Source organism: Budorcas taxicolor, chromosome 16 (assembly GCF_023091745.1).
Source record: "Budorcas taxicolor isolate Tak-1 chromosome 16, Takin1.1, whole genome shotgun sequence".
NCBI lineage: Eukaryota > Metazoa > Chordata > Mammalia > Artiodactyla > Bovidae > Budorcas > Budorcas taxicolor.
Window position 1 is genome coordinate 65,892,366 of NC_068925.1, and position 24,073 is coordinate 65,916,438.

At 45.7% G+C, this 24,073-nt stretch overlaps 2 protein-coding genes and 1 non-coding gene across 3 annotated transcripts in view; 2 read left to right on the top strand and 1 right to left on the bottom strand.

The window, feature by feature from the left end:
• RGL1 (ral guanine nucleotide dissociation stimulator like 1) overlaps positions 1 to 4,801 on the top strand; it is a 135,860-nt gene extending 131,059 nt beyond the window's left edge. Inside the window, exon 18 of the mRNA XM_052653520.1 lies at positions 2,398 to 4,801. Within this exon, the coding sequence (XP_052509480.1) occupies positions 2,398 to 2,585 (188 nt within the window). The 3' untranslated portion in view covers positions 2,586 to 4,801. The remainder of the gene's footprint in view (positions 1 to 2,397) is intronic.
• Positions 4,802 to 13,152: 8,351 nt separating this feature from the next.
• Positions 13,153 to 24,073, bottom strand: part of COLGALT2 (collagen beta(1-O)galactosyltransferase 2) — a 116,305-nt gene continuing 105,384 nt past the window's right edge. Inside the window, exons 10-12 of the mRNA XM_052653662.1 lie at positions 23,756 to 23,883; positions 17,366 to 17,572; positions 13,153 to 15,689 (exon numbers count right to left, since the gene is read on the bottom strand). Of these exons, the coding sequence (XP_052509622.1) occupies positions 15,413 to 15,689; positions 17,366 to 17,572; positions 23,756 to 23,883 (612 nt within the window). The 3' untranslated portion in view covers positions 13,153 to 15,412. The remainder of the gene's footprint in view (positions 15,690 to 17,365; positions 17,573 to 23,755; positions 23,884 to 24,073) is intronic.
• Positions 17,802 to 17,873, top strand: TRNAC-GCA (transfer RNA cysteine (anticodon GCA)). Its single transcript has one exon. It is a non-coding gene; the product is annotated as a tRNA-Cys (tRNA).

A 24,073-nucleotide genomic window follows, 5' to 3' on the forward strand; every position in this document is an offset into this window, starting at 1 on the left:
AGCCTTCAGTTGCTCTTTACTCACTTGATCTTCAGGTAGCAAAAGCTTCCGATGCCAGGAGTGTGGAAGGTTCTTGACCTCAGGCTTATTGAAGCAAAGAACCAATGAATATGAAATGCAGCAGTTTGCCAAGGAATCCATTAATCAAAGAAATCTCCTTCATGGAAACTCTGGGCAGATAATCCCCCAGAATGTATCAGTTTGTTAATCTGAATTGGGGTTGTCTTTGTTGAGAGGGCTTCCCTGGTAGCTCAGATGGTAAAGTGTCTGCCTACAATGTGGGAGACCTGGGTTCGGTCCCTGGGTCAGGAAGATCCCCTGGAGAAGGCATTGGCAACCCACTCCAGTATTCTTGCCTGGAGAATCCCATGGACAGAGGAGCCTGGTAGGCTACAGGCCATGGGGTCGCAAAGAGTCAGACACTACTGAGAGACTTCACTTTCTTTCTTTCTTTGTTGAGAGGAGGAGGCAAACTGGTAGGTGACTTCTCTATGCCACGGCACATCCGAGAAAGTGACTTGAGCAGAATAAGTCTGCTTTCCAAGTGCAGAAGGAACAGCCAGTACTGTTGATTAAGACCAACCCTGTTTGCTGACTGACCCAATACACTGACCAATGCAGGTGTCTCGTTGTGGGACTGTTCCCCAACAAGCATTCCCCTGTAAAGGAAAAGAAAGAAACTCTGCAAGATGGGGATTTGCAAAGGGAGCAGCTACTCGTACCCCATTTACCCAAAAAAGTCACCCAGGGCTGTCATCTCGGGCCCAGACGAGAGTGGGCCAAATTAGAAAAATAACCTTTTCCAAGCAATGAAAAGCCACAGCCTCAGAGAAAACTGTTTTCCCACTGTCTCTTGGAAGTTTTCTCATTTATCCAGCTGAGCCCGTGGTTGTGGGGCAAACCTTTCTCAGTTATATCTTTTAGTGTAGTTACTGTTAGAAACCTAAGCCTACAAAGTGGTCTCTTGGGTTTTACCACCCACATTACCCCCAAGCCAATGCAAGGTGAGACCCGGTGGGTCTGAAGATCCAGGAGTCCCGAAGCACAGCTGGGGCCCAGCTTCATTCACCACTGGGTGGTGGCGGGTGGGTGGCTTGACCTCTCTGGGCCTTGGTCTGTAATTAAACAGAGACAGTACCCTACTGGCCCCTCATGCATCATGGGGAGATGGTGACAGGAAATAATGTACTCGAAAGTGGACAGTATTCGAAATACAGTATGTATATATATACAGTATGTATATATACACATATATAGTATATTTATAGTATATATATAGTATATTTATATATAGTATATATATAGTATATTTATATACAGTATGTATATAAATACAGTATGTATATATACATATATATATATATAGCTGTGAGGTAAGTTGTTACTGACCTCAGGAATATGTGGGCAAGAGACTGGGGACACTTGTGCCCAATGTAGCAGAGTCCCTCAGAACCTGATTGCATCAGTCTTGGCAGTAGAATCTCAGTGTTTGAGTTAATGTTAGTTTGACTTACTCCAGTTCTGCAATCACATACCTCGCCTAGCTGCCTCCCTTACTCCACAAAGCTAGTTTCGCACATTTTACCTCTTTAATTCCCTCTTGATTTTTAAAGATACCCCTTACCCCTGAGTGCTAAAGAGTGTATACCTTCTTTTTAAATTAAAAATGAATTTAAATCACTTTGCTCGATAACTTCATATTATCCTTGGAACAGTCCTTGTTCAGAAATTACAGTTATCTAGTTGGGACTCATTGAAATAGACAGTTGTTTAAGTTTTAACAGATATGGCCTATTTTGTCTGGTTTCCTTTAACATTAAAATGCAAGCCCTTAATGAAGCAAGCTCTCAAATGGTATAAAATACTGACTTGGTTTGGGATTAATTTAAAAATGTTTTGATGTTCCAAGTCAAGATTTCTGGAAAGTGCTTTAGATTTTCTGCCTTTTTCTCCATGTCATTGGACACTTAGTCTCTGAGAAAAATTTCATATTGGGTAGAAAGTGAACCACGGAAGGCTGGAAACCCCGGGCTCTGCTCCCAGTCCTGCCGTTGACTAGCTGTGCACCCAGCAATGTCTCTTAACTCCTCCAGGCTTCCGTTTCCTACTCTACGTCCTTCCAGCTAAAACATCCCGCATTTGAGCATTTTGTTCATGGCTTGAATTTCCAAGATTGGATTCACACTTAAGTTTTTTAAATTGGGATTGGGAAACGGTCGGAACCAATTTGGTGTGACTGAGTGGTGGTCGTTTCCAGCTCCGTTCACATTCCAGGAACAAACGGCTATAATTCCAGCCATGAGTCTGGGCAAAATTTCCATCTGCCACGGTCAGCACTGGGCTGACCTGCACAAGCTGACCACCTTCTCTTCCCTCATCTCTCTCTCTTTATTTTAGAACTTGTGATCCCAGACTCGGCAAACGTCTTCTATGCCATGAACAGCCAAGTGAACTTTGACTTCATCTTACGCAAAAAGAACTCTGTGGAAGAGCAAGTAAAACTGCGTAGCCGGACCAGCCTGACGTTGCCCAGGACAGCTAAACGGGGCTGCTGGAGCAACAGACACAGCAAAATCACCCTCTGAAGGCAGAGACCCAGGGCCCCTCACTCCCCAAAGGCAGGGTGGGGCTGAGAATAGGCCATCGTGATCGCAGCTACCACTCAGTGTTAGAGGGTGAAGTGGACTGAGGTTTGTTGAGCAACTCTGGTGTGCAGGGCACTACGATGGGCATCATGGGGAAATCGGAGATGAGCTTGACACAGGAAGGATGACGGATTCACTGATTCTCTTTGACCCGAGATTGAAATGCAAAATTATCCACATTTATAAATCTATATGTATGTACACATATGTGGTATGTGTGTGTGTATATATATAAATATGAGGGACTTATGGGATATTCTGGACTACGGGAAAACAAATTTGCACAATGGCCTGGGAAGTCGAGGTCACTTTTTACAGGGAAACAAGGAACTGAGCGCCTCGTCTCACACCTCCCAAGTAGATGGAATCAACCCGAGGATTACAGAGTGTCCTTTGTGCCAGTATTATAAGAAGTCCAAACTATTTTTATAAAGGGAGAGGATTACTTTCTCAATCAAGTGCCACCAGAAAAGAACCACTGTAGAGGTGGGAACTGCCACAGGCTGAATGAAAGGCCACATCAGACAGGGTTTGGATGAGCCAGTGGCTTTGACCTCTGCTTGCATCGGCCAATGCATCGGCTACCCCAGGGAGGGCGAGGAGCAGCTTCGGAGGCCCCTCTGAGCCACTGAACCAGCCGTCATGACGCCTCTGGAGGCAACGCAAGCCCATTTTGATTTCTGGTAACTGCATCATGTGTCTCCCCTCCCCTAAAGAACATATCACAAGCATTTCTTGCACACGTAGCCATGTTCTTTGGTAACTTATCAGCCAGAAAAGAAAGCTCAGCAGGATGATGACTCACTTGGACTCTGATCCGTCTCAGAATGCCACTGCTTCACTGTTTTTTTCTGATTGCCTTCTGCATGTGAAACTATATGTCTGCAGTCTTTTGCCGTCTGGATCGTAGCACCTCTATATATTAACGTGCAATTTGTTCCTCAGGTGTAGAAATTCCTACTGCGGTTGACTATGTCTGATCATTTTGAGACCTGTGAAAGATTTCTGAGCAGCCGTCGCTCTGTGAATAGCCCCCTGGAGATGTTCCCAACTGAGAGCAGTGTCCTATTTTTCCTGACGTTTGCAACCTTCCTGTGCCTAGTCGTGGGGACAGAAATGGGGCTTTGCATACTATCCAGACCATTTCTAGCGAGGTACACACATTCTTCCAGATGGAATCATTAGCTTTTCTTTTCAGGTTCCCACACTCTATCCCAGTGTCATTGTTAGTGACACTTCTGTCTCCAGTAGCACCGTGCTCCTCTCCCTTCCAAATCTGAGCTGTGCTGGGGTTTGAGCTATAAAGCCATAATATGTGGGATGTGACATGTGTAAGAAGCACTTTCAGAATGTTGTCCTTTTTAAGAAAAAAAAAAATCCTCAAAATACCAGTTTTTATTCCAAAAATAAAGAACAGACCCAAATAAGAAGTGCAGATTGTAATGTAGAGCTTTTTCTTTCTTTTCTTCACCATCCCACCCCGCCACACACACGTCCCAACCCCCCCACTCCCCACCCCCCTGTCCTGTAAAGACAGCTCCCAAAGGTTATGTGTGACTCATGTTCTGTAAATAGTCATTTGAAATCTTCAAGAAACACCAGGGAAAGTCTAGAGATTTGTGCCCTTGGACCAAAGAATGAGAATGAGCCAGGAAGGCCTCAGATTTCCTGTAGGTCTTTCTAGGTCAGACTGTACATTGTAAAGACTGACTGGTTTCAGCTAGTTGAAAGGCATTTTTTTTTTTTTTTTTCTATTTGCGAGGCCGGTCTGATTTGTGCTTCTGTGCTTAGAGGAGGGATGGCCAGGGTGCTAGACATCGTGGAGATTGAGGGAAATGTATCCTCAGCTTGAATTTCTTGGCTTGAAGGTAAAAAAAAAAAATGTAGAATTGTCAGCCTGGTTTAGAGTGCAGCTCCCAAGATTTACAAGTTATGCCCGTGTGCTCGCCTTGTGTATTTATACTGTATATGTAGAGTCTAGATTTATATACTGCAATGTAATATATATATATATATATATATTCCTTTTATAAAAGACAATGGAAGTTACAAGTAGATAAAACATAGCTTCATTTATTTAATGCCACTTTAAATGTCTTCACTTTGTTTCCTGGTGGACTGCCGGGTAATGCTTTTAGCTGCTGACATGCTTGTCTTTCTGCCTCTCTATCATCTGTTTACCTTTTGGTTAAGTTAATAAACTGATTTGGGACTTGGTTGGCACATGCTGCCGGACTCAAAGGGATTGTATCTGGAGTGTTAACCTGGTGGATCTGGGTTTCAGATGTGTCAGTAAGCATTTTGGGAGCCCACGCTGGTCCGGCTCGAGGGAGCAGAGGGAGAGCCAGAGGGCCAGTTAGGAAGGGTCCTCGCCATCGTCAAGCATCATTTGCGTTCCGAGGCAAGAGTGACATCTTAGGAAATCGCTGTCAGGTGCGACAGCTTGCTGGAGGGCATCCTTAGGGGGAGCTTGGCTGGGGACACTGTATAAAGTCAAACTTAGGATCCGAGGTAGGACTTGGCCTTTCCAGCAGCCTTTCCTGAGTCTCCAGTTGCTACCATCGGCACAGTTCTTGAAACCATCCTTGGTGCTCCAGAAGCCGGGAGGGCCTCTCTGGAGGGAAGAAGGAAGGTCTCCCCAAAATTCAGTGAGATCTGGGCAAGCTTCATTCAACAAATGCCCATTGGCATTCCATCATATCATCCCTAAGAAACGGATTCCTGAAGAGACCCAGACTGGCAAGTTTCCTGGGTCCCTCTGGGATATAGGAGAGAGTCAAGTAGGAGTTATAATAATTGCGAATATGGGCAAGGACAGGGGGCTTTCTGTTTCTGGCACTAGGTGACTATATTGTCAAGATTATCTGAGAAAATGGGTTCCCTTGTTTTGTCTCCCTCCAGAAGCAGCTTGGCAACATTTTGCCTGAAGGAATAATGTCTTAAATTTTTCTTCTTTGGAGTCTTTTCAAATTTGCTGTGCAGCGCAGGATCATTAGGAAGTATACAGTCGTGCTCCACGTCCTGATTTCAGTGGTCTGGAGAAGTTTCGCCAATGCCAACCCTTTTTTTTCTATAGAGCTGTTGCAATGGCGCCAATTACCACCTGTATCCACAGTTCCACTCAGAAGTTATTTCCATTGTGTTGTGCATGGCTGTTTCCCCTAGGATCTCTATTAAAAGGAAATAACTTCTGGAAGGGATGGCTAGGCTAGGCTAAAGTAACAAAGTATGAAATCTCAGTAACTTAGGGTAGTTTAGTTTTCAGCATGTCATAGGTATTGCAAATGGGGCAACTCTCCTTAGTGGCTCAAGGATCCAGGCAGCTTCCATCTTGCAACCTAGTGCCATGGTGTCAGATTTTTTTTCCTTCAAAATCACAGGGATGGTGGAGAGAACTCACAACCGTTCCTGACTGCCTTAGTTCAAAGGGACCATGTCACTTCCATTCACAGTCCGTTGGCCAGTCAGTGGCCCCAGTCTAAGTGCAGGGGAGGCAGAAAGACGGAGGAGGACACCTGGAGTAGATGAGCATTTCCGTCTCTGCCCAAAGGAGTGCGGTCTTTTCACGAGGGTACACGGCTTGGTTCTTTATCCACAGTCACCAAAAAGTGTTTGGAGGAGATGGCAGCGAGGACTTGAGACAGGGGCTGTACAGAGCCAAGAAGTGTTGAAGAAAGAGAGGTGCTCAGAGGAAGAAAAAATATTAAGAGTAATTTACTTTTGTTTAGAATGAGCCTTACAGAATTTTTTTTTTTAACATGGTCACCACCAGTTTTCATGCTGCTACTGTGGTCCCTGCTCTGACTAAACTAGGAGCTCCTTTACAGATGTAGTCGTATGTCAGAGCTTTTTTTTTTTTTTTAAATCTAGGAAATTTAAAATGTTGACATATAAACTGTGAAATCAAATAGAAGCCAGGCAAATTTAACTAGACTCTGAATTAGAAAACCACCATTTGGTGTGGTTTCTCAGTATCTCTGCCTAGAAAACTGTGTGGAAGTAATTCACTTATTTAACAGTCTGAGGTATTTAACATTTTCTTAAGACTTGGAAGGCATGGTACAAATCATACAGTCAACGCCCTCATATTACAGCTCCCCGGGGCTGAGGCTCAGAGCAGTGAAGTCACATGCCAGAGGTTAGGGGCAGGGCTCTGAATGACCAGACTCCACTGTGTGTGTCACATGGGGCAGGGCCTGGCATATTCCCCAGAGCCTCCTGGAGCTGGAGAGAATGCCTGGGGTCTGCTGGCTCCATACCCAGCCTTCCAACCATGTGAAGTTCCACAAGCTGCCTTGGTTAGATGGGCATCTGGTTGGTTCTTTCAGGTCTCCAAGGAGAGACCTGCAGCTGGTCAGCTTTTATCCTGAGCATCATTCCATCTCACAGAAGGGGAAACAGGGCTGTAAGATTACATTGCAAGTTAGCTCCCACCTGGGATCCATGATGCACCCACAGAGGGGGTGAAAAGCACCAACTGAATGAGGCGTTAAAGGAGTGGACACCAGTGATCGGGACCGAGTACTCTATATCACAGGCTTCTCAGGAGAAATCACGTTTAATCCTACCATTGTTTCCTCCCAACAACAAAATTTGTTCAGACTAACATTTTGCACTGTAGTCACAATCTCTCACAATGGTATCCATCAAGTTGAAGAAAGAAAAAAGAATAATTGAAATTGTTTCTAGATTGCTCCAGCTATTAAAAATAATACCAAGGCATCAGTTCAAAAGAGAAGCATTCTAAATGAGACTGCTGCCTTGCCCCCAGATGTCTATTTCTGATCCTCATTTATACAACATCTGACATCCAAGCCTCAGAGAATTGGCCTGATCAGCTGAAAAAAATTCAGTATTGAGATTTACTAGGTGGGAAGTAAACACTGGCATTGCAAGCTTCTATGTGTGTGAGAGAAAGAGTTGGGGAGAGAGAGAGAAAGAGTTGGGGAGAGAGAGAGCAAGAAAGCAAGCAAGAGATCGAAACATTAGATATTAATGAGAAAACAAGAAATGAGGCAGACTCCCCAGAAGCTTTGCAGGCATGCAGTTTGGTGTGGGTGGGCTCTCACTGCCTGGCTCTGACTCCCAGGCCACTTAATATTTTATCTTCAGCAAGTCTGTTAGCTATTGCCTCATCTACAAAGTGGGGATGGAAGATAGTTTCTACCTCTTGAGGTTCACGTACTATTAAATTACACAGTGCACATAAAGCACTTCTCTCTGGCCCTGACCACCAGAGTTCACTGCTGGTATTCCTGGGAACCTGCCTTGCCCAGTGAGCAGCCATGCGGGGCACGCGTGACATTCAGAGGTGGGCCCGCAGATGCCTGAGCGGCACCCTGGGAAAATCGAGCCTGCGGCTGCTTTGGGGGAAAGACTGACTCGTGGAGTTGGAGGGCAGCCAGGGGGCTCCTGCAGCCTGTTCCACAGCCCTGCTCCAAAGAGGCGGGAGAAGAGAGTGTGGGCCCAGCCTTGCCCACAGCGCCTCCTGGTGGGGCTGCAGCGGCACAGGGACCGTTGCTGGACAGGCTGGAAAGGGAGCCGCTGGCCCCGGGGAAGTAGCCCGGAGCTGGAGCATTCCCCTCCCAAGCCTACAGTGACTCCCCCCCGCCCCCCCATTCTTGGCTTCCCTCTGTGGTCAGGGAGGGACCATTCTCTCACCGGAAGCTGAGCCCTGCCCCCAATTCCTTTCTCCTCCCTCCTATCTCCACCTGGACCTGGATCTTTCCCTGCAGGATGGGGCTGTCTGCTGTGACCCTCCCTCTGTCCAGGGATGACTCACATGCAAGACAGTGAGTTGTTGCTGTTCCATAGGCATCAGGGGTCCCGGGCATCCCACCTGTTCCTTTGCAGCTCACCGCCACCTCGCCTCTGCACTGTGGCTGGATCGCAAGGATTAGAGTCATTTCAAGGGCCAGGGTTGCCACTTCCATTCCAAGCTTCTTTTCTACTATTTTGCCCCTCTGGTTCCCTGCCCTTACCACGCACCCCCTCCCCCCCACCCTCCCGCCACCTTCCTGGCCTGTGGGCTGGCCTTACTTCTCCACCAACAATGGGCGTGAGTCTGTTTTCTTATCCCCCCCCCCCCCCCCAGGCCTTGCCTTTCTCCTGGACTCAAACCCCTGTGCTGTGCCCTGCCTCTTTCCTCTTCTCATACCCTAAGGCCTGCATTCCTCTTCTGTCCCCTGCCTGCTCATGCTGTGGGCATGGTTTCCTCCTAATGTCCGTTCTGAACAGTAATATCCCCTTCAAGTCTTCATGATTCATGCTGGCATTTTACAAAGTAGTTAAAACCCTTCAGACCACACCATCAACACACACATCTCAACTCCTATGTGAAGGGCTTCCCCAAACTGTTGGTTCCCTTTGGGAGAGGACACTTTGCTATGAGTTATTTTCTAAGCTCCCTGAAGAATGAGGAGAGAGGGCTATCCAAGGCACTGAAAATCACGTTCCCCCATGAGCAAGAGCCCAGACTCATCCCCCTAAAAGAGGAAGAACCCAGAAGAGCCTCGTCTGGACCAGCAGGGCCACGAAGGTGGTGTTCAGACATGGAGATTTGGTCAAAGTGCCCATTGCAGAGAAACCAAGCTGAAGAAACACCAGGGAGGGACAGAAAAATAAACGCAGTGAATTAAAAATAGAGAGAAAACCAGTTCTCAGAGACGATTCTTCATTCTTTCCATCCTCTTTGAGGACATGCAAGAAGGTGGCTTTGGGCTGTGAGCTGCCTGCCTAGTGTAGCAGAATGATCTTAAACTAAGATCATCTCCATGTCAATACACCTGTGGGTATAAGACAGGCCATTCTAGGCAAATTCACAGACCGGAAAGGAAAGCCAGTTTCTGGCCCAACAACAAATTTTAATGGAGCCATTCCACCACTTGCCTTGGAATTTCATTCAGTATTTAGTAATACTGTCAAATATTCCTGAAAGCACACCTATTCTTGCTGCAATTCGAGCCATTTCCTCATTCCAGGCACATGATGAGACAAGGTACCATTTTCTCCCCCTGCCAGGAAGCCTGCACAAGCCTCTGGCCCAGCCTTACCCACAAGGGGGCAAACACCAGAAGCAAGAAAGATACAGTCCTACAGCATGTGAAACTGAGTCTAAAAAACACAAGTCAGAACCAACCTGAGACCCGCAGGCCCCTGGCTCTTGAGTGACAAGAGGGGAGTGTACTGCTGGGACACATAGGATATCCCATACAGAGGGCCCCTTCCCCAAGGTTGAGAAGCGTGACTAACCTTCCACATACATAAAAATACAAATAGAAGTTTAGCTAAAATGAGACAAAAGAGGAATGTGTTCCAGACAGAGGAACAAGATTAAACCCCAGAAGAACTGAGGGATGTCCGCTCAGCCCAGTCACTCAGTTGTGTCCGACACTTTGCGACCCCATGGACTGCAGCCTCCCTGAGAAGGAGTTCAGAGCAATGATTGTAAAGACGATCCAAGAAGTCAGGAAAAGAATGGACGCACGGAGCAACAAGTTTTACGTTTTTAACCAAGAATTAGAAAAAATAAAGAATAACCAGAGTTGAAGATACAGTAACTGAAGCGAAAAATACACGAGAAGCAATCGATAGCAGAATAAATGAAGTAGAAGAATGGATAAGTGCACAAAGACAGAGTGGTGGAAATCACCGCCATGGAACAAAGGAAAAAGAATGAAAAGAAAGAAGGACAGTCTGAGAGACCTCTGGGACAACAACAAGCACATCAACATTCACATTATACGGGTTCCAGAAGAGGAAGAGAGAGAAAGGGCCTGGGAAGATATTTGAAGAGATAATAGCTAAAAACCTCCCTGACATGGAAAAGATACCATGCTATGTGGGAACCAGAGGTCATAGGGAAGAACAGAAGTGTCTTCAGGGGACAGTGATTCCTTAAGCAAAATATCATAAAAGACACTCTGCCCCGTCAACTTCAGACATTCACTAGCAGTACTGAGCAATCAAGTGTTCTCTTTACTACAACTTGAAACCTTTATCCCAGAACATCATGGAACTTCCCTTTCATCTACAGATCTTCACATCACCTATTCTGGTAAAGTTCATTTTGTAAAACTGTGGGGCATTCTTGAAAGCTAGAGGAAAATATACTGTGTGTATGTCAAGGGACGCTTTTAACTTGCTATTTAAACAAGCCCTATGCATGGGGAACAATTAATAGCTATGTTGCCCTGCCTACCTCTCAGAAAGAAGTGGCTAAAAATGAGGCCATTCATTTAGAAAATGCCAAATCTTGGTAGGTGGGAGGGATAAATTTTGGGATTAATATATACACACTATATAAAATAGATAACCAGAAAAGGGACCTACTGTGTAGAACAGGGAACTATATCCAATATTTTATAATGAAAAGAATGAAAGAGAAAGAAAAACCACACATATTTATGACTGAATCACTTTGCTGTACACTTGAAACTATCCCAGCATTGTGAATCAACTACATTTCAATAAAAAAATTCTTAAAAATTAAAAAAAGAGAAGGCACAATTTCTAGGTAATCTGTTGTTAACACATTGTACTAAAACCCACCATCATTATTTCTTTTCCAAGCAAGCAAAAACAAAGCCAAAAGCAATATGTTGGTCACCACTGACCAGACTCTTCAGCCTTGTTTCAGCAGCGCCACCTTGACCCAGGGCCACCATCAGCCTGCTCACAGGGGTGTGCCTCCCCTGTCCTCCGCTCGCTCCTCACGTCTCCCCGCCCTCTGACACATTTAATCAGAACATCTGCAGGGGAGGCAGGTTCTCTCTGAAATAACAACCACCACCACCAAACATAAAACTCGAGGGGAATCAGTTATTTCCAAGGCTGCCTGTGCTGTGCTTTCTGACTGTATCACCCATAACACGCTATCTTATCAAATGACCAGCCTCACTTTCACTCCCACTTTGTCATTAGTTAAATCGTTGGTGAATTAACTTGTCAGTCATAGAGATCACTTACTTGGAAAGAATGTCTCAAAAGCACAATGTAGAAGGCTCTTGGGAAGACTCATCTTTATTTTACAGCTACTAATTAGATGGATTTGTTCCAACTAGAAGTGAAAAGATTCCCAAGCGTGTAGCTGAATGGAAATTTTGTTTCAGACACCAACCTTTGACTGGAAGTCTCGGCATTGTCTGTCAGGAGCAAAACCAAATGTAGAATTCCTCCAGAAACAATGGCCTCTGCGTTCATGAGGACAGCCCAGTGTGGAGGGGTAGCTGCCATGCCTTGCCATCATCAGTGGGTCTCAAGACTGTTACCTGTCCACAACTCCGACACATAGCTGACTCTTCCATCCTGCCCCGCTCCCCATCACTCCCCAGGAGGCCCTTTCACAGGCCCACACCATCACGGCGCCTGAGAGCATCCCCACCCTCTGCGCCCAACTCTCCTCCCTCTCCTAAACTCTCATCCATGCTCCCAAACCCAAAACAATGGTCACATTCCCAGCAAAGCTGGTCCCTCGACGGGCCCCCTTGACTGCCCCCTCCTCAGCACAACCAGGTTCCGTGGGTTCTACAGTCACTTTTGTTTCAGCTTCTGAAAGACAACCATCCAGCTCTACACGGCAGCTCTCCTGGACCACGGACCCTGCAGCAGTGGGCAGCTTTCCTAGATCTCTGAGCATCTCAGCGCCCAGCCCGGGGCCTGAAACAAGGCTGTGCTCACACCTGGATTCTGAGGTCTGGGGGCGGGGGGGGGGGGGGGGGGTGGGGGGGAGCTTGACCTGAAATTCAAAGGGGTCACTGAGGCCAACATGGGTTCTCCCGTTTTTGCCCCAAGATAAAGCACTTTGGCCTGGGACAGACGTCTCAGTATCTTTTGATGAATAGGCTGATCAACAGCACAGAAATGCGAGATGAATTCTCTCTCGTCATCCTCCCACTGCGGACTCCTGTTTCTCTGTGCCTTTGAATGCTCTCTGGCTTACCCACCTCTTCAGCAGTCTAAAACATCCCCCAACTGGCCAGGAAGGCTGGTGACTACTCTCTCTTCTTTGCCACAACAAAGTGATGATTATCTCTGGCCTCTGACATCCTTGGGCCAGTGCAAACCTGGAAATTCCAGCAGTGGGGGCTGTTGACCAGCACTGGAGGAACCAATGAACAGTCACAGGGTTGCACATTATTTTTTGTTTCACAGCAAGCTCTAGAAGGCAGGTCATTTATCACTTCCCCACCCTGAAACAACAGAGCGTGACAGATAGTCGAGGAGGCTGGGATGCCAGCTCTTGCTTCCCAGACTTCCTGCAGCCGGCCCCGGTGAACAAAGCAAGGCCCGGGCAGTGTGTCCTCTGTGGATGGTGGACACTCAGTCCATGCTTAGCAGCACCAGCACCGCTGAAGTCAAGGTTGTCCATCCAGAAGATTCCACCTTGCATCGCAAAATCCAGAGAGGTTTAACTTTCAAAGGCAGACAGCAGGTGCCATGGCTGGAGGCAAAGTCCTCTGACACTGCCAAGGTCAAATGTCTTGACTTAGATGGGAGGGAGGAAGAGTAATGAGGTCAAGGAATCCCTGGACTGCTGAACTGGCGATTTTTTTTTTTTAAAAGAAATGCTGGATCTGCAGTTCACAATGTTCACAACAAAGGAACGTTGCTTCGGATTCTAGACCTGAGTGAAGAGAAACGAAGGCTGGGCTGACAAAGCCAGAACTTTATTCACAGTAGAACAGTCCTAAGCTAAAATTCTAGAATTTATCAACAATGTCTTTTAAGAATGAGAATTCATAACCCCACCAGACCAGCTGACAGGGAAAAAGAAAATACACCAATGTTCTCTATTAAACAAAACCACACAAAAATTAATTCAATCTGCCTTCATTTCCACTCCTAATACCTCAGCCACCTCCCACCCTCCTTATAAAAAAAAAAACAAAACACATAAAATTCATGCACACTTGCACGCACTCAAATATTCAAGCGAAATACAAAATACCCAAGGATACCTTAGGAATCACCTAAGGGTTTTTCATTAGCTCCCCAGATGCTCTGTTTTTCTAGACAAAGAATCAAGTTCTGACTGCCATGTCCAAGCAGTAAAAATCAGAGTCGGCTGAGACCCCCCTCCTCCGACTCCTGGCTCACTGGTCAATGCAGAAGAACCAACCATATGTCAAGAGGGAAGGCCAAGGCTGGCGTTCTGTGGGGGGAAGCTGCCTGGTTGTCCTGCAGCCGGGGGCCTTTATGCGGAGCAGTCAGCAGTACCCTCATGGGTACACTCAGCAAGGCTGCCCTGAGGCTCTGTTCCCAAGCATGAAGCTCAGAGTCCAACACCCAGACACGGGGAGAGGAGCCGGTGTGGAGAGGATGCTCGGGGCGGGAATTTCTGGAGACCCAGTTTTACTGCTTGTGGGCATGAGAACAGATACCTAAAGCAAACCATCATGAGATATCACAGATGGCAGCACCGGAAGAGATGATGTAGTCCAACTCTGCATTTTACATACAATCCATTTATGGAGAAAGCAGAGAGGTGGTCTGCCCAGGATTGTGACCCTAAGAGCTTCCCTGGGTGTTGGCCTACGTCAGTTGATCAGTCCACTGTTTCTGGCCAAGGTCTCTCACCTGAAGTAGAGAACCATTTGTTTCCAGAAGGTTAGACTCTCCCATTCAACAGGCCTGGGAAATGCAGAAAAATCAGGTTCTGGAACCAACAAGTCTACACTGACCACTTCCCAGGAGTGATGAAAGCCGGATGCATCTGTTTCTCTGCCTTATCCTGCAGACTCTCCCTCAACCCCCAACATTTTGTAAAAATAAATAATTCAAAATAGAATGAAAATCCCAGGCAAGGACAGTTGCTGGCCTGAACATGTGCTCTGTCTCTTAACAGACTCATGAAACTCATGCCTGCAATTCACTCCCAGGCTCAGGGTGGATGGGAGAGTCTGACCTGCTGGGGCAGCACATGAACCCCTGGGACAGCAATTACAGACCAGCCCCGGCCCCTTATATATTAAATTTATCTTCATAAATAGAGCATCCCAACTCAAGCGACCATAATAAAGAAAGCCAAAGCTTGAGTGTTTTCTTCAAATAGCTACACACCCCCTCAAATATCTATGAAACTATATTCAATATATCCACATGGCAAACTGGACAGCTCTTTATGAGAGCTTCAGTTGTCATGATAGTCAAAGGCCAAGTCTCAGACAGACCCAAATACCCATCCCTGTTGGATAACGGAGACTAAGATGCAAAGCTCACTTTGCAATAAGGCTCATGACAAATACCTTTAAAGAAAAAGCCCGATTAATTTGATTTTTAAATTATTTGATTCCTGCCCTCCCACCCCCTACCACCAAACTTGGAACATACTCAAATTTTCAAGGTCACATCTGTGACATAAAACCGGCCCACCAGACCACTAGATATGGTCCAGCTGGGTAGGCTGCTGGGCCTACCCATTTACTGATGTGACAGGGTTGGTGATCACCTTTCCCTTGAGTGAGCATCTCTGAGCTATGCCATTCAACCTTAATGTGGGAACCAGTATCACAATGGTAATGAACTGAAGGACAAGGTGTCTGGGTTGAAGTTTATCCTAATGGTGGCCAGTAAGCCTATCTTCTAGCCATCCTAGGAGATTTGGGTTTAGTGTCCCTATTCTCTTCCCCTGTCAAAAAATATATCAATTTTGATCAATCACATTAGACCACTTTGGTTAGGTCACCGTAACCATGAAAAGAAACTGGAGCAAACAGATGATTGGCCCATTAGGAAAACCAAAGTGTAGTAACCCCTCCATGGAGCCTTCATAGCTCATCTCTTGAAGGTGCAGTGTCCAGGGAGGCTGGTGGTGGCAGGGCCTCTGTGTTCTTTGCGTTGCGATGAATGCGACTTTGCTTCCGGGACTTCCAGGCATGTGTCCTGTCCCAGTCAGTGGCCACTGTCTCATTGTCCCAGATGGTCGAGGTCTCCGTGTCACTCAGATACCCCGGCTGGCCTGTGTAGTGCGTTGGGTAGATGAGCAAGGGTTCTGCAGAGAAGGCTTTCAAGTCCCTGGATTCGTAATGCTCCATGTACTCAGCCCTGAAAACAAGAGGTGGACAAGTGGGTGAGGGGGCAGGACACTTACAGAACAGGGGAAAAGGGTCTTGCTTGTTACCTCCTAAATTCTCATGGATTTGATTATTTTTTAAATTGCGTCTTTGTGGAAAACTTTAGCCTACAAACACAACAGATTTTTTATTTTTAAGGCTTTCAGATGATTTAAACAAATACACAAAGAAAAAGGTCAGGGTATTTCTGTTAAATTTAAATGGCGGTTTAGTCACTAAGTCATGTCCAACACTTGCGACCCCATGGACTAAAGCCTGCCAGGCTCCTCTGTCCATGGGATTTCCCAGACAAGAATACTGGAATGGGTTGCCATTTCCTCCTCCAGGGGATCTTCTTGACTCAGGAATTGAACCTGGGTCTCCTGCATTGCAGGCAGATTCTTTACCGACTAAGCTACAAGGGAAGATCCAAATTTAGACAGAGTAGCTTAAAAATGAATTTCAGGTCTTATTCTAAAAATTAAGGTTTAAGCTCTGTTGGACCACAATAATAAAGTGATCACTTTGTAGAAAACGCTTTGATCCTGGATCAGTGAATGAGATGGCTGGGAGCTGGAGTGAAGGTGTGAGTAATGTGGTGTAGGCTTGGAGGCACACCAGCTTGGCTTTGCAGTCCAGCAACCTGTGAGTGTAAATGAAGGGACAAGGAGCCCTCCCTCCCAGGGCTCCTCTGCCGAGTACACAAGGTGACACCTGCTCAGCAGCTAGGTTTCAATTTCCTTTTTGTTAAGAGGATGATGGTTGACCTCCATGTTTCTGCCAGGTAGCAGAAAAAAAAATTAGTCTCTGACACGTTGTCCATTTTTACTGAGGACAGGAGACAAAATGGGCAAGATGCAGGACAAGAACACTGAACTGCTACAAAGAAGACCATCTAGGGAGGAGATCACCCAGCAACGAGAGAAGGAGCCGAGGTTAGAACCTGGTCTCCTGCTCCATTAATGAGCTTAGGAAGCATCGATCAAGCAGCTAGCATGGGTAGAATGTGGACTAGACTCTAAGGACACAGAGATAAAAGATGGTCCCTGCCTCAGAGGCTCACAGGTTACTGGGGAGACTGACACACAGACCAACCATTTACCATGTTCTTGATACAAACACTAGGTCAAACTGAACTCCCGGGCTATGGGAACTCTGAGCATCACACTTTCTTCTGTGGACGCCCAGCTCAGAGGCCATCTCCACTCTCCCTGAGCCTCGAACACATCTCTGTGATCGTAGGTTTCACAATATGTCACAATGACTGTTCATGAGTCTGGGTTCCTGACTAGCTTGTGAGTCACTGCCTGGCCAACAGTATACACAATGGACTAAGAAACGAACTGAAAAATTTGAGGTGCTTAGGAAGATGACCTTCACCTTGAGGTGTATGGGTTTATGGAAGTAAGAAAATCAAAGATGAGAGGCTCGAGCATATTATGTGCAATTAAGCTACTCACTGGGTATTAAGGAGGATTCCTGTGCAAGACTCACCATTTCTGCCTTAGATCTCCTGCTTGTAAAAGGGGGTAATCATTCGAGTTGGCCTCTCTTGTCGTGATTATGGAAAGATCATTTAGGAAAGGAGTACCCCTTTTAAAAATATAAAGTATTACCCCACGAATGAATTATGCTCAAGGGACAGGCAGGCAGTTCAGGGCAACTCACACAGGATGCTTGTTGTACATGATGGGCAGAAACTCATCCACTGGTAGCATCTTCCCAAAAGGATCTGCTCCAACCAGCTTCTGTGCTCCTTCCAGAGAGATGACATAGCCAAGCGTCCAGTAGGAATAGTCAGCTTCAACCAGATTTACCACATTGGGCACAGCTTTCTCTGGTTCTTTTACTTGCATCCTCTTCCTACCAATATAACTAAAAGGAAATGGGTGGAGGAGACAATTCTAATTTGAGTATTAGACATCCATAAGAAGGGAGCACAGCTTTGCAGACACTTTTGAAAGCTTGGACCAACTGTGTCTTATTCAAAGGTATCACACAACAGAGCATAGCACATCAATCATCGTTGTCATCATCTTCCATCAATTTCAGGCCATTTCTGTGGTTCCACTTATCAACAGCCCAACTATCCTTGCCTAGCGCTTCTCTGGTGGCTCAGAGGTTAAAGCGTCTGCCTGCAATGCAGGAGACCTGGGTTCGATCCCCGGGTGGGGAAGATCCCCTGGAGAAGGAAATGGAAACCCACTCCAGTATTCTTGCCTGGGGAATCCCATGGACAGAGGAGCCTGGTGGGCTACAGAGTCAGACACAACTGGGCAACTTCACTTTCACTTGCACTTTCATCCTTGCCTGTGTGTTAGTCGCTCAGTCGTGCCCGACTCTTTGAGACCCCATGGACTGCAATCCACCAGGTTCCTCTGTCCATGACATTTTCCAGGCAAGGATACCGGAGTGGGTTGCCATTTCCTTCTCCAGGGGATCTTCCCCACCCAGGGATCGAACCCAGGTCTCCTGCACTGCAGGCAGATTCTTTACCGACTGAGCTGCAAATCCTTGCCTAGCAGGCTGTTAAGCCCTGAAAGTTGAAATGTGGGGATTGAAAGATCTTTCAGAAGTTGGAGACAAGATGGTGGACTAGAAGGACTTGAACTCACCTCCTCTCACAGAAACACCAATATCACAACTAACTGCTGAATGACTATCGACAAAAAAAGACCAGAACCCGCCAACAAAGACATTCTAACCCAAATACAAGGAAGTCACAGTGAGATGGAAGGAGGGGCACATTCGCAATAGCATCAAATCCTGTACCCACCAGGTGCATGATTCACAAAGGGGACAAATAATTATTTCTCATAAGTTCTCCCACAGGGGTGAGAGTTCTGAACCTCATGTCAGGCTCCCCAGTGTGGGGGTCTGCCATCAAGAGAAGGAGTCCCTCAGAGCACTCAGCTTTCAAGGCCAGGGGGCTTGATGGCAGGAGCTCCGCAGGAATGGGGGAAACAAACTCCACTCCTGGAGGGTACACACAACGTCTCGTGCACAGCAGGACCTGGGCAAAAGCAGCGACTTCAGAGGAGTCAGACCATCAGGACAGAGCTACCGGATGGTCTCGGAGTGTCTCCTGGGTGGGTGGGGGAGTGGCTATGACTCACTGTGGGGGCCAGGACACTGGGGGCAGACATACCAGGGAATACTCACTAGTGTGAGCGAGTGAGTATAAATATTACTAAAGAATAATATTTAAAGGAACAAAAACATGATCATCTCAATATATTCAGAAACAAACTTTTGACAGAATTCAACACCCATTTTTTTTTTTTTTAAAAAAACAAAACTCTCCAGAAAGCAGGCACAGAGGAAACCTACCTCAACATAATAAAGGCCAAATATGACAAACCTACAGCTAGCAGCCTGGTGGGCTGCAGTCCATGGGGTCACTAAGAGTTGGACACGACTGAGCAACTTCACTTTCACTTCTCACTTTCATGCATTGGAGAAGGAAATGGCAGCCCACTCCAGCGTTCTTGCCTGGAGAATCCCAGGGACGGGGGAGCCTGGTGGGCTGCCGTCTACGGGGTTGCACAGAGTCAGACACGACTGAAGTGACTTAGCAGCAGCAGCAGCAGCAGCATCCTCAAAGGTGAAAACCTGAGAGCACTTCCTCTAAGATCAGGACCAAGACAAATATGTTCACTCTCACCACTTCCATTCAACATAGTTTCAGAAGTCCTCCATAGCGGTTAGAGAAGAAAGAGAAATAAAGGGAATTCAAATTAGAAAATAAGTTAAACTGTTGCAAATGGTATGATACTATACATAAGAAATCCTAAAGACACTACCAAAAACTACTGCTGCTGCTGCTGCTAAGTCGCTTCAGTCGTGTCCGACTCTGTGCGACCCCATAGATGGCAGCCCACCAGGCTCCCCCGTCCCTGGGATTCTCCAGGCAAGAATGCTGGAGTGGGTTGCCATTTCCTTCTCCAATGCACGAAAGTGAAAAGTCAAAGTGAAGTTGTTCAGTTGTGTCTGACTCTTTAGCAACCCCATGGACGGCAGCCCACCAGGCTCCTCTGTCCACGGGCTTTTCCAGGCAAGAGTACTGGAGTGGGGTGCCATTGCCTTCTCCGACCAAAAACTACTACAACTCATCAATGAATTTGGTAAAGTTGTAGGATACAAAATTTTTCAAGTCTTTTTACTTAAAAAACTAAAACTAGAACTGCCATATGATCTTGCAACCCCACTCCTGAGCATATACCCCGAGAAAACCATAATTTGAAAAGATACACACATCCAGGGTTCATAGCAGCACTATGTATAATAGCCAGGACATGGAAGCAACCGAAATTTCCATCAACAGAGAAATGGATAAAGAAGATGTGATACATATACACAACGGGACACTACTCAGCCATAAAAAAGAATGAAATAATACTATTCGTAGAATCATGGATGAACTTAAAGATTACCATACTAAGTGAATTAAGCCAAAGTGAAGTGAAGTCACTCGGTCGTGTCCGACTCCTTGTGACCCCATAGGCTGTAGTCTATCAGGCTCCTCTGTCCATGGGATTTTCCAGGCAAGAGTGCTGGAGTGGATTGCCATTTCCTTCTCCAAACAGAGAGACAAATATCATATGATATCACTAACATATGGAATCTGAAAAAATGGTGCACACAAACTTATTTAGAAAATATGTCACAGACTTAGATAACAAACTTATAGTTACCAAATGGATAAGGTGTGTGTAGGGGGGATAAATTAGGAGGTTGGGATTAGCACATACACACTATTATGTATATAACAGATAATCAACATAGACCTACTAAATAGCACAGGGAACTATACTCAAGATATTTTGTAATAACCCCTACGGGAAAAGAATCTCAAATATAAATGAATCAATTTGCTATATACCTGAAACTAACAAAACATTGTAAATTAACTATACTCCAATATTTTTAAAAAACATCTTAAAAAAATTTCATGACAAAAAGCAAATTTTTTTCAGATCATTTCCCAAAGGTAGTGTAGGATTTTCAGCTGTGTTTATAGAGGTTGGAAGGGGACAACAAAGACCAGATGTGAGAATCCCAAGTTTGCTTTCAAGTCCCTAGAGTTTCAGTCTGGGGACTTGATATTTTCTGCGCAGCTCTCCAAATGCTGGTGGTAAACACAAGAAAGAAAATGCTTTGGAAAAGAGACAGTGCAAAGCGAAATACCTAGGAACCCAAGAGTAGCTCCAGAGTGTTTCCTCTGGGAAAGAATGGATGTCACCACTTGCGTGCTTTGCTTTCCCTCACCCATCTCTGCCCATGCTTCCTCTGGGGTTCTGCCCTCCATGAACTACTTCTGCAACACAGGATGTACCCTCAACTATTCTCACCATCCCTAGTCTACCCATGGATCTGTGATCCATTACTTTTGTCTGGAGCCTAGTTGCTTCTGCTTGCCTGGGCCAAGTTGAGGAGATCTGGTTTTCTGCCAGTCAGAGAAAGCTGAATTCCTCTATTTTGCTCTAAAAACCATCTCTTTCAATATTTAAGCTATCCTCTTTGTTGAAACATCCTAGGATATATAGAATAAGTCTATGTTCACCTTCAGTTCTTCTGGAGATAAATATAGCCACCTCTCAACCACAGCCTCTTAAAAGCAAAGAGCCTGAATTTCTCTCATGTATCAAGTGAAAGAGAAAATCCTATTGAACGTCTGAATTGTGACCAGAGTGACTGAGGAACTAAGCTTATACTCAATTTGTTATACTAAATTTAAACTGTAATTTAAAAATTGAAGATGTGTAAAATATTTTTTCTCGTATTCGAAAAGTATTGTTTTGGTAGGGCTACAGTTTACTTCAACAGTTGAAAATTTAGCATATGGACTGAGGTGCATATGTTGTATGCATTAAACACATATTGGATTTTGAAGACTGAATGAAAAAAGAATACAGACTAATTTGTTAATAGTTTAAAAATACTGATTGTATGTTATATGTTATATTTGGATATGTTAGATTAAATAAAATGTATTATTAAAGTTAATTTCACCTATTTTTATCTTTTTAATATGATTACTAGAAAATTTTAAATGATGTGCCTTCCCACGTGGTGCAGTGGTAAAAAAGTCACCTGCCAATTCAGGAGGCACGAGAGATACAGACTTGATCCCTGGGTCGGGAAGATCCTCTGGAGGAGGAAATGGCAACCCACTCCAGTGTTCTTGCGTGGAAAATCCCATGGACAGAGGAGCCTGGTGGGCTACAGTCCATGGGGTAGCAAAGAATCAGATATGACTGAGCACACACAGAAAATTTTAAATGATATGTCTCACATATTTCTATTGGACACGCTGCCCTAGATGATTTCAATGGCTTGTTCTATTTTTCCCTGCTTACTATTTCCTTTTTCTGGAGAAACTTAATATTGCTGTCACAGACAGCCTATATGCTTTCATATTTTGAGTTTAAGTACAGTTGCTTTATTCATTTTATAAAGTGAGATGTGAAAAATTGGAAACAGCTATAATTCTCTGTGATTAGATAATAGATTTCAATGGAACACTTGCACTTGATCAGTGATGGAAATTTAGAAAACATTTCCCCCGCTCCATCCCCATAATCCTTAGAACAATAACTCTTCTTTCTTGGATTTATTGGTATGCTTTCCCGAGAAATGCATCAACCAAACTACAAGTGAACAAGGACATATGCCAATTCTAAGCCTTAGACTCCCCAAGCCCAGTCCTCTGACTCCAAGGCTTAAGTGAAAGTTGCCTTTGTACATGTCACGTAAGCATGAAATAGCTTTCAAGCTCTATGCCTGTGGGGCCTTAACCGCAGGCTGCAGGGCCACAGACTCAGCAAGCCTGAGGTGCGAGAACTCCTAGAGGATTCTGGGGACAACGATCAGAAGAGACAGTGCAGAATCTCATCACATGACTGATACCCGACAGGGAGCCAATCCCTTTATTACATAGTCCTGGGGCTAATTCCCACGGTTACTTGGGCCATTACGAGGTTTCCTCTGAGCTCAGAACAGTACATTTTCTAAGAGAACAAGTATTCCACCCGAGTGCATAGTTAAGTTTCCCTCCGAGGATGGGAGGAACGGGGACAGCTTGTGGGCTGCAGCTGCTAAAGGAACAGCCTCTGATCTGATGAAATTGCCTTTGACACACAGCTGGGAAGTGAATATGACGCTTGGGAACTTTCTGCCTCATTGGAGAGAAGTAAAAAGTGTCATCTCATTGTAAAAACAAAATGAGAGAGAGCACGCGCGAGCGCTCAGTTCCCAGAGGTAGCCGGCAACGAGCATTAACTAAATGTCACTTCAGAGCCAGGACTCCCTTGATGAATCTGGTTTTCCTAAGACAGCCTCTGACTCTCCAAACCCAGCTGTCAGTGTTCTCCCTATTTGTACAGCTCCCCTCCCCAACAGGTGCTCTCCCACTGACCTTCCAACCCCCTCTCCCCTCCCCACCAACACACAATCAGAGACTGCAGAGGAAAGCCATCCTCCAGGGAGCTGATGCTCAAGTGTGACACAGGACCCTTGCCCTGGCACGGGTCCTCCCTGGACACGCTCAATGCACCATGCTGATTCATGGGTGGGTTTCTGCTGCGATCTCAGGTAAATGCTCATTCGGAAAACCCCAGATCTGCAGGCAGATTCCAAGTGTCAAAGAACTTCCCATACTTTCTCACCTTGAAGAACGTATAGATGCAAAAGTGAAAGTGTTAGTCACTCATTCACGTCTGACTCTTTGCGACCCTGCCAGGCTCCCCTGTCCATGGGATTCTCCAGGCAAGAATACTGGAGTGGGTAGCCATCCCCTTCCCCAAGGGATCTTCCCAATCCAGGGGTCAAACCCAGATCTCCTGCATTGCAGGTGGGATCTTTACCATCTGAGACACCAGGGAAGCCCCCAAACCAGTGGGTATCCCCTACCTACTTCTGGTTGCTGGGAACATATATGGAGAGAAAGCCAGGTAAGTGGAAGCTTGAGCCCACCTCATATGCGTTGGGGCTCTCAGTGCTGAAAGAACTGAAAGAGTTCTCAGTACTCTTAGAAAAGCTTGCCGTCTTGTCACTCACATCAGCTCCCAATCCAGCTGAACTCGATCAATGTCATCCATCAGTTTCATCAGCTTCTTTTTAAACTGATGTTCAAAACGCACGTCGTCCTCAATAACAAGAGTCTTCTCCAGCTCCCGGTCAATTACCTGTAAAGGTCAGGGGGAAGATACCCTATGAAAAGTTGATACTTATTTATCTAATCAAAATAGGTATTAGAAAGTCAAAACTATAGCAGCACAGCACATAATAGCTCATAACTGGAATCTTGGCGAAGGTTCATCAAGAGTAAAATGGTCCCACTCTCCTCCCTTCTCATTACAGAACTGCACACCTGAA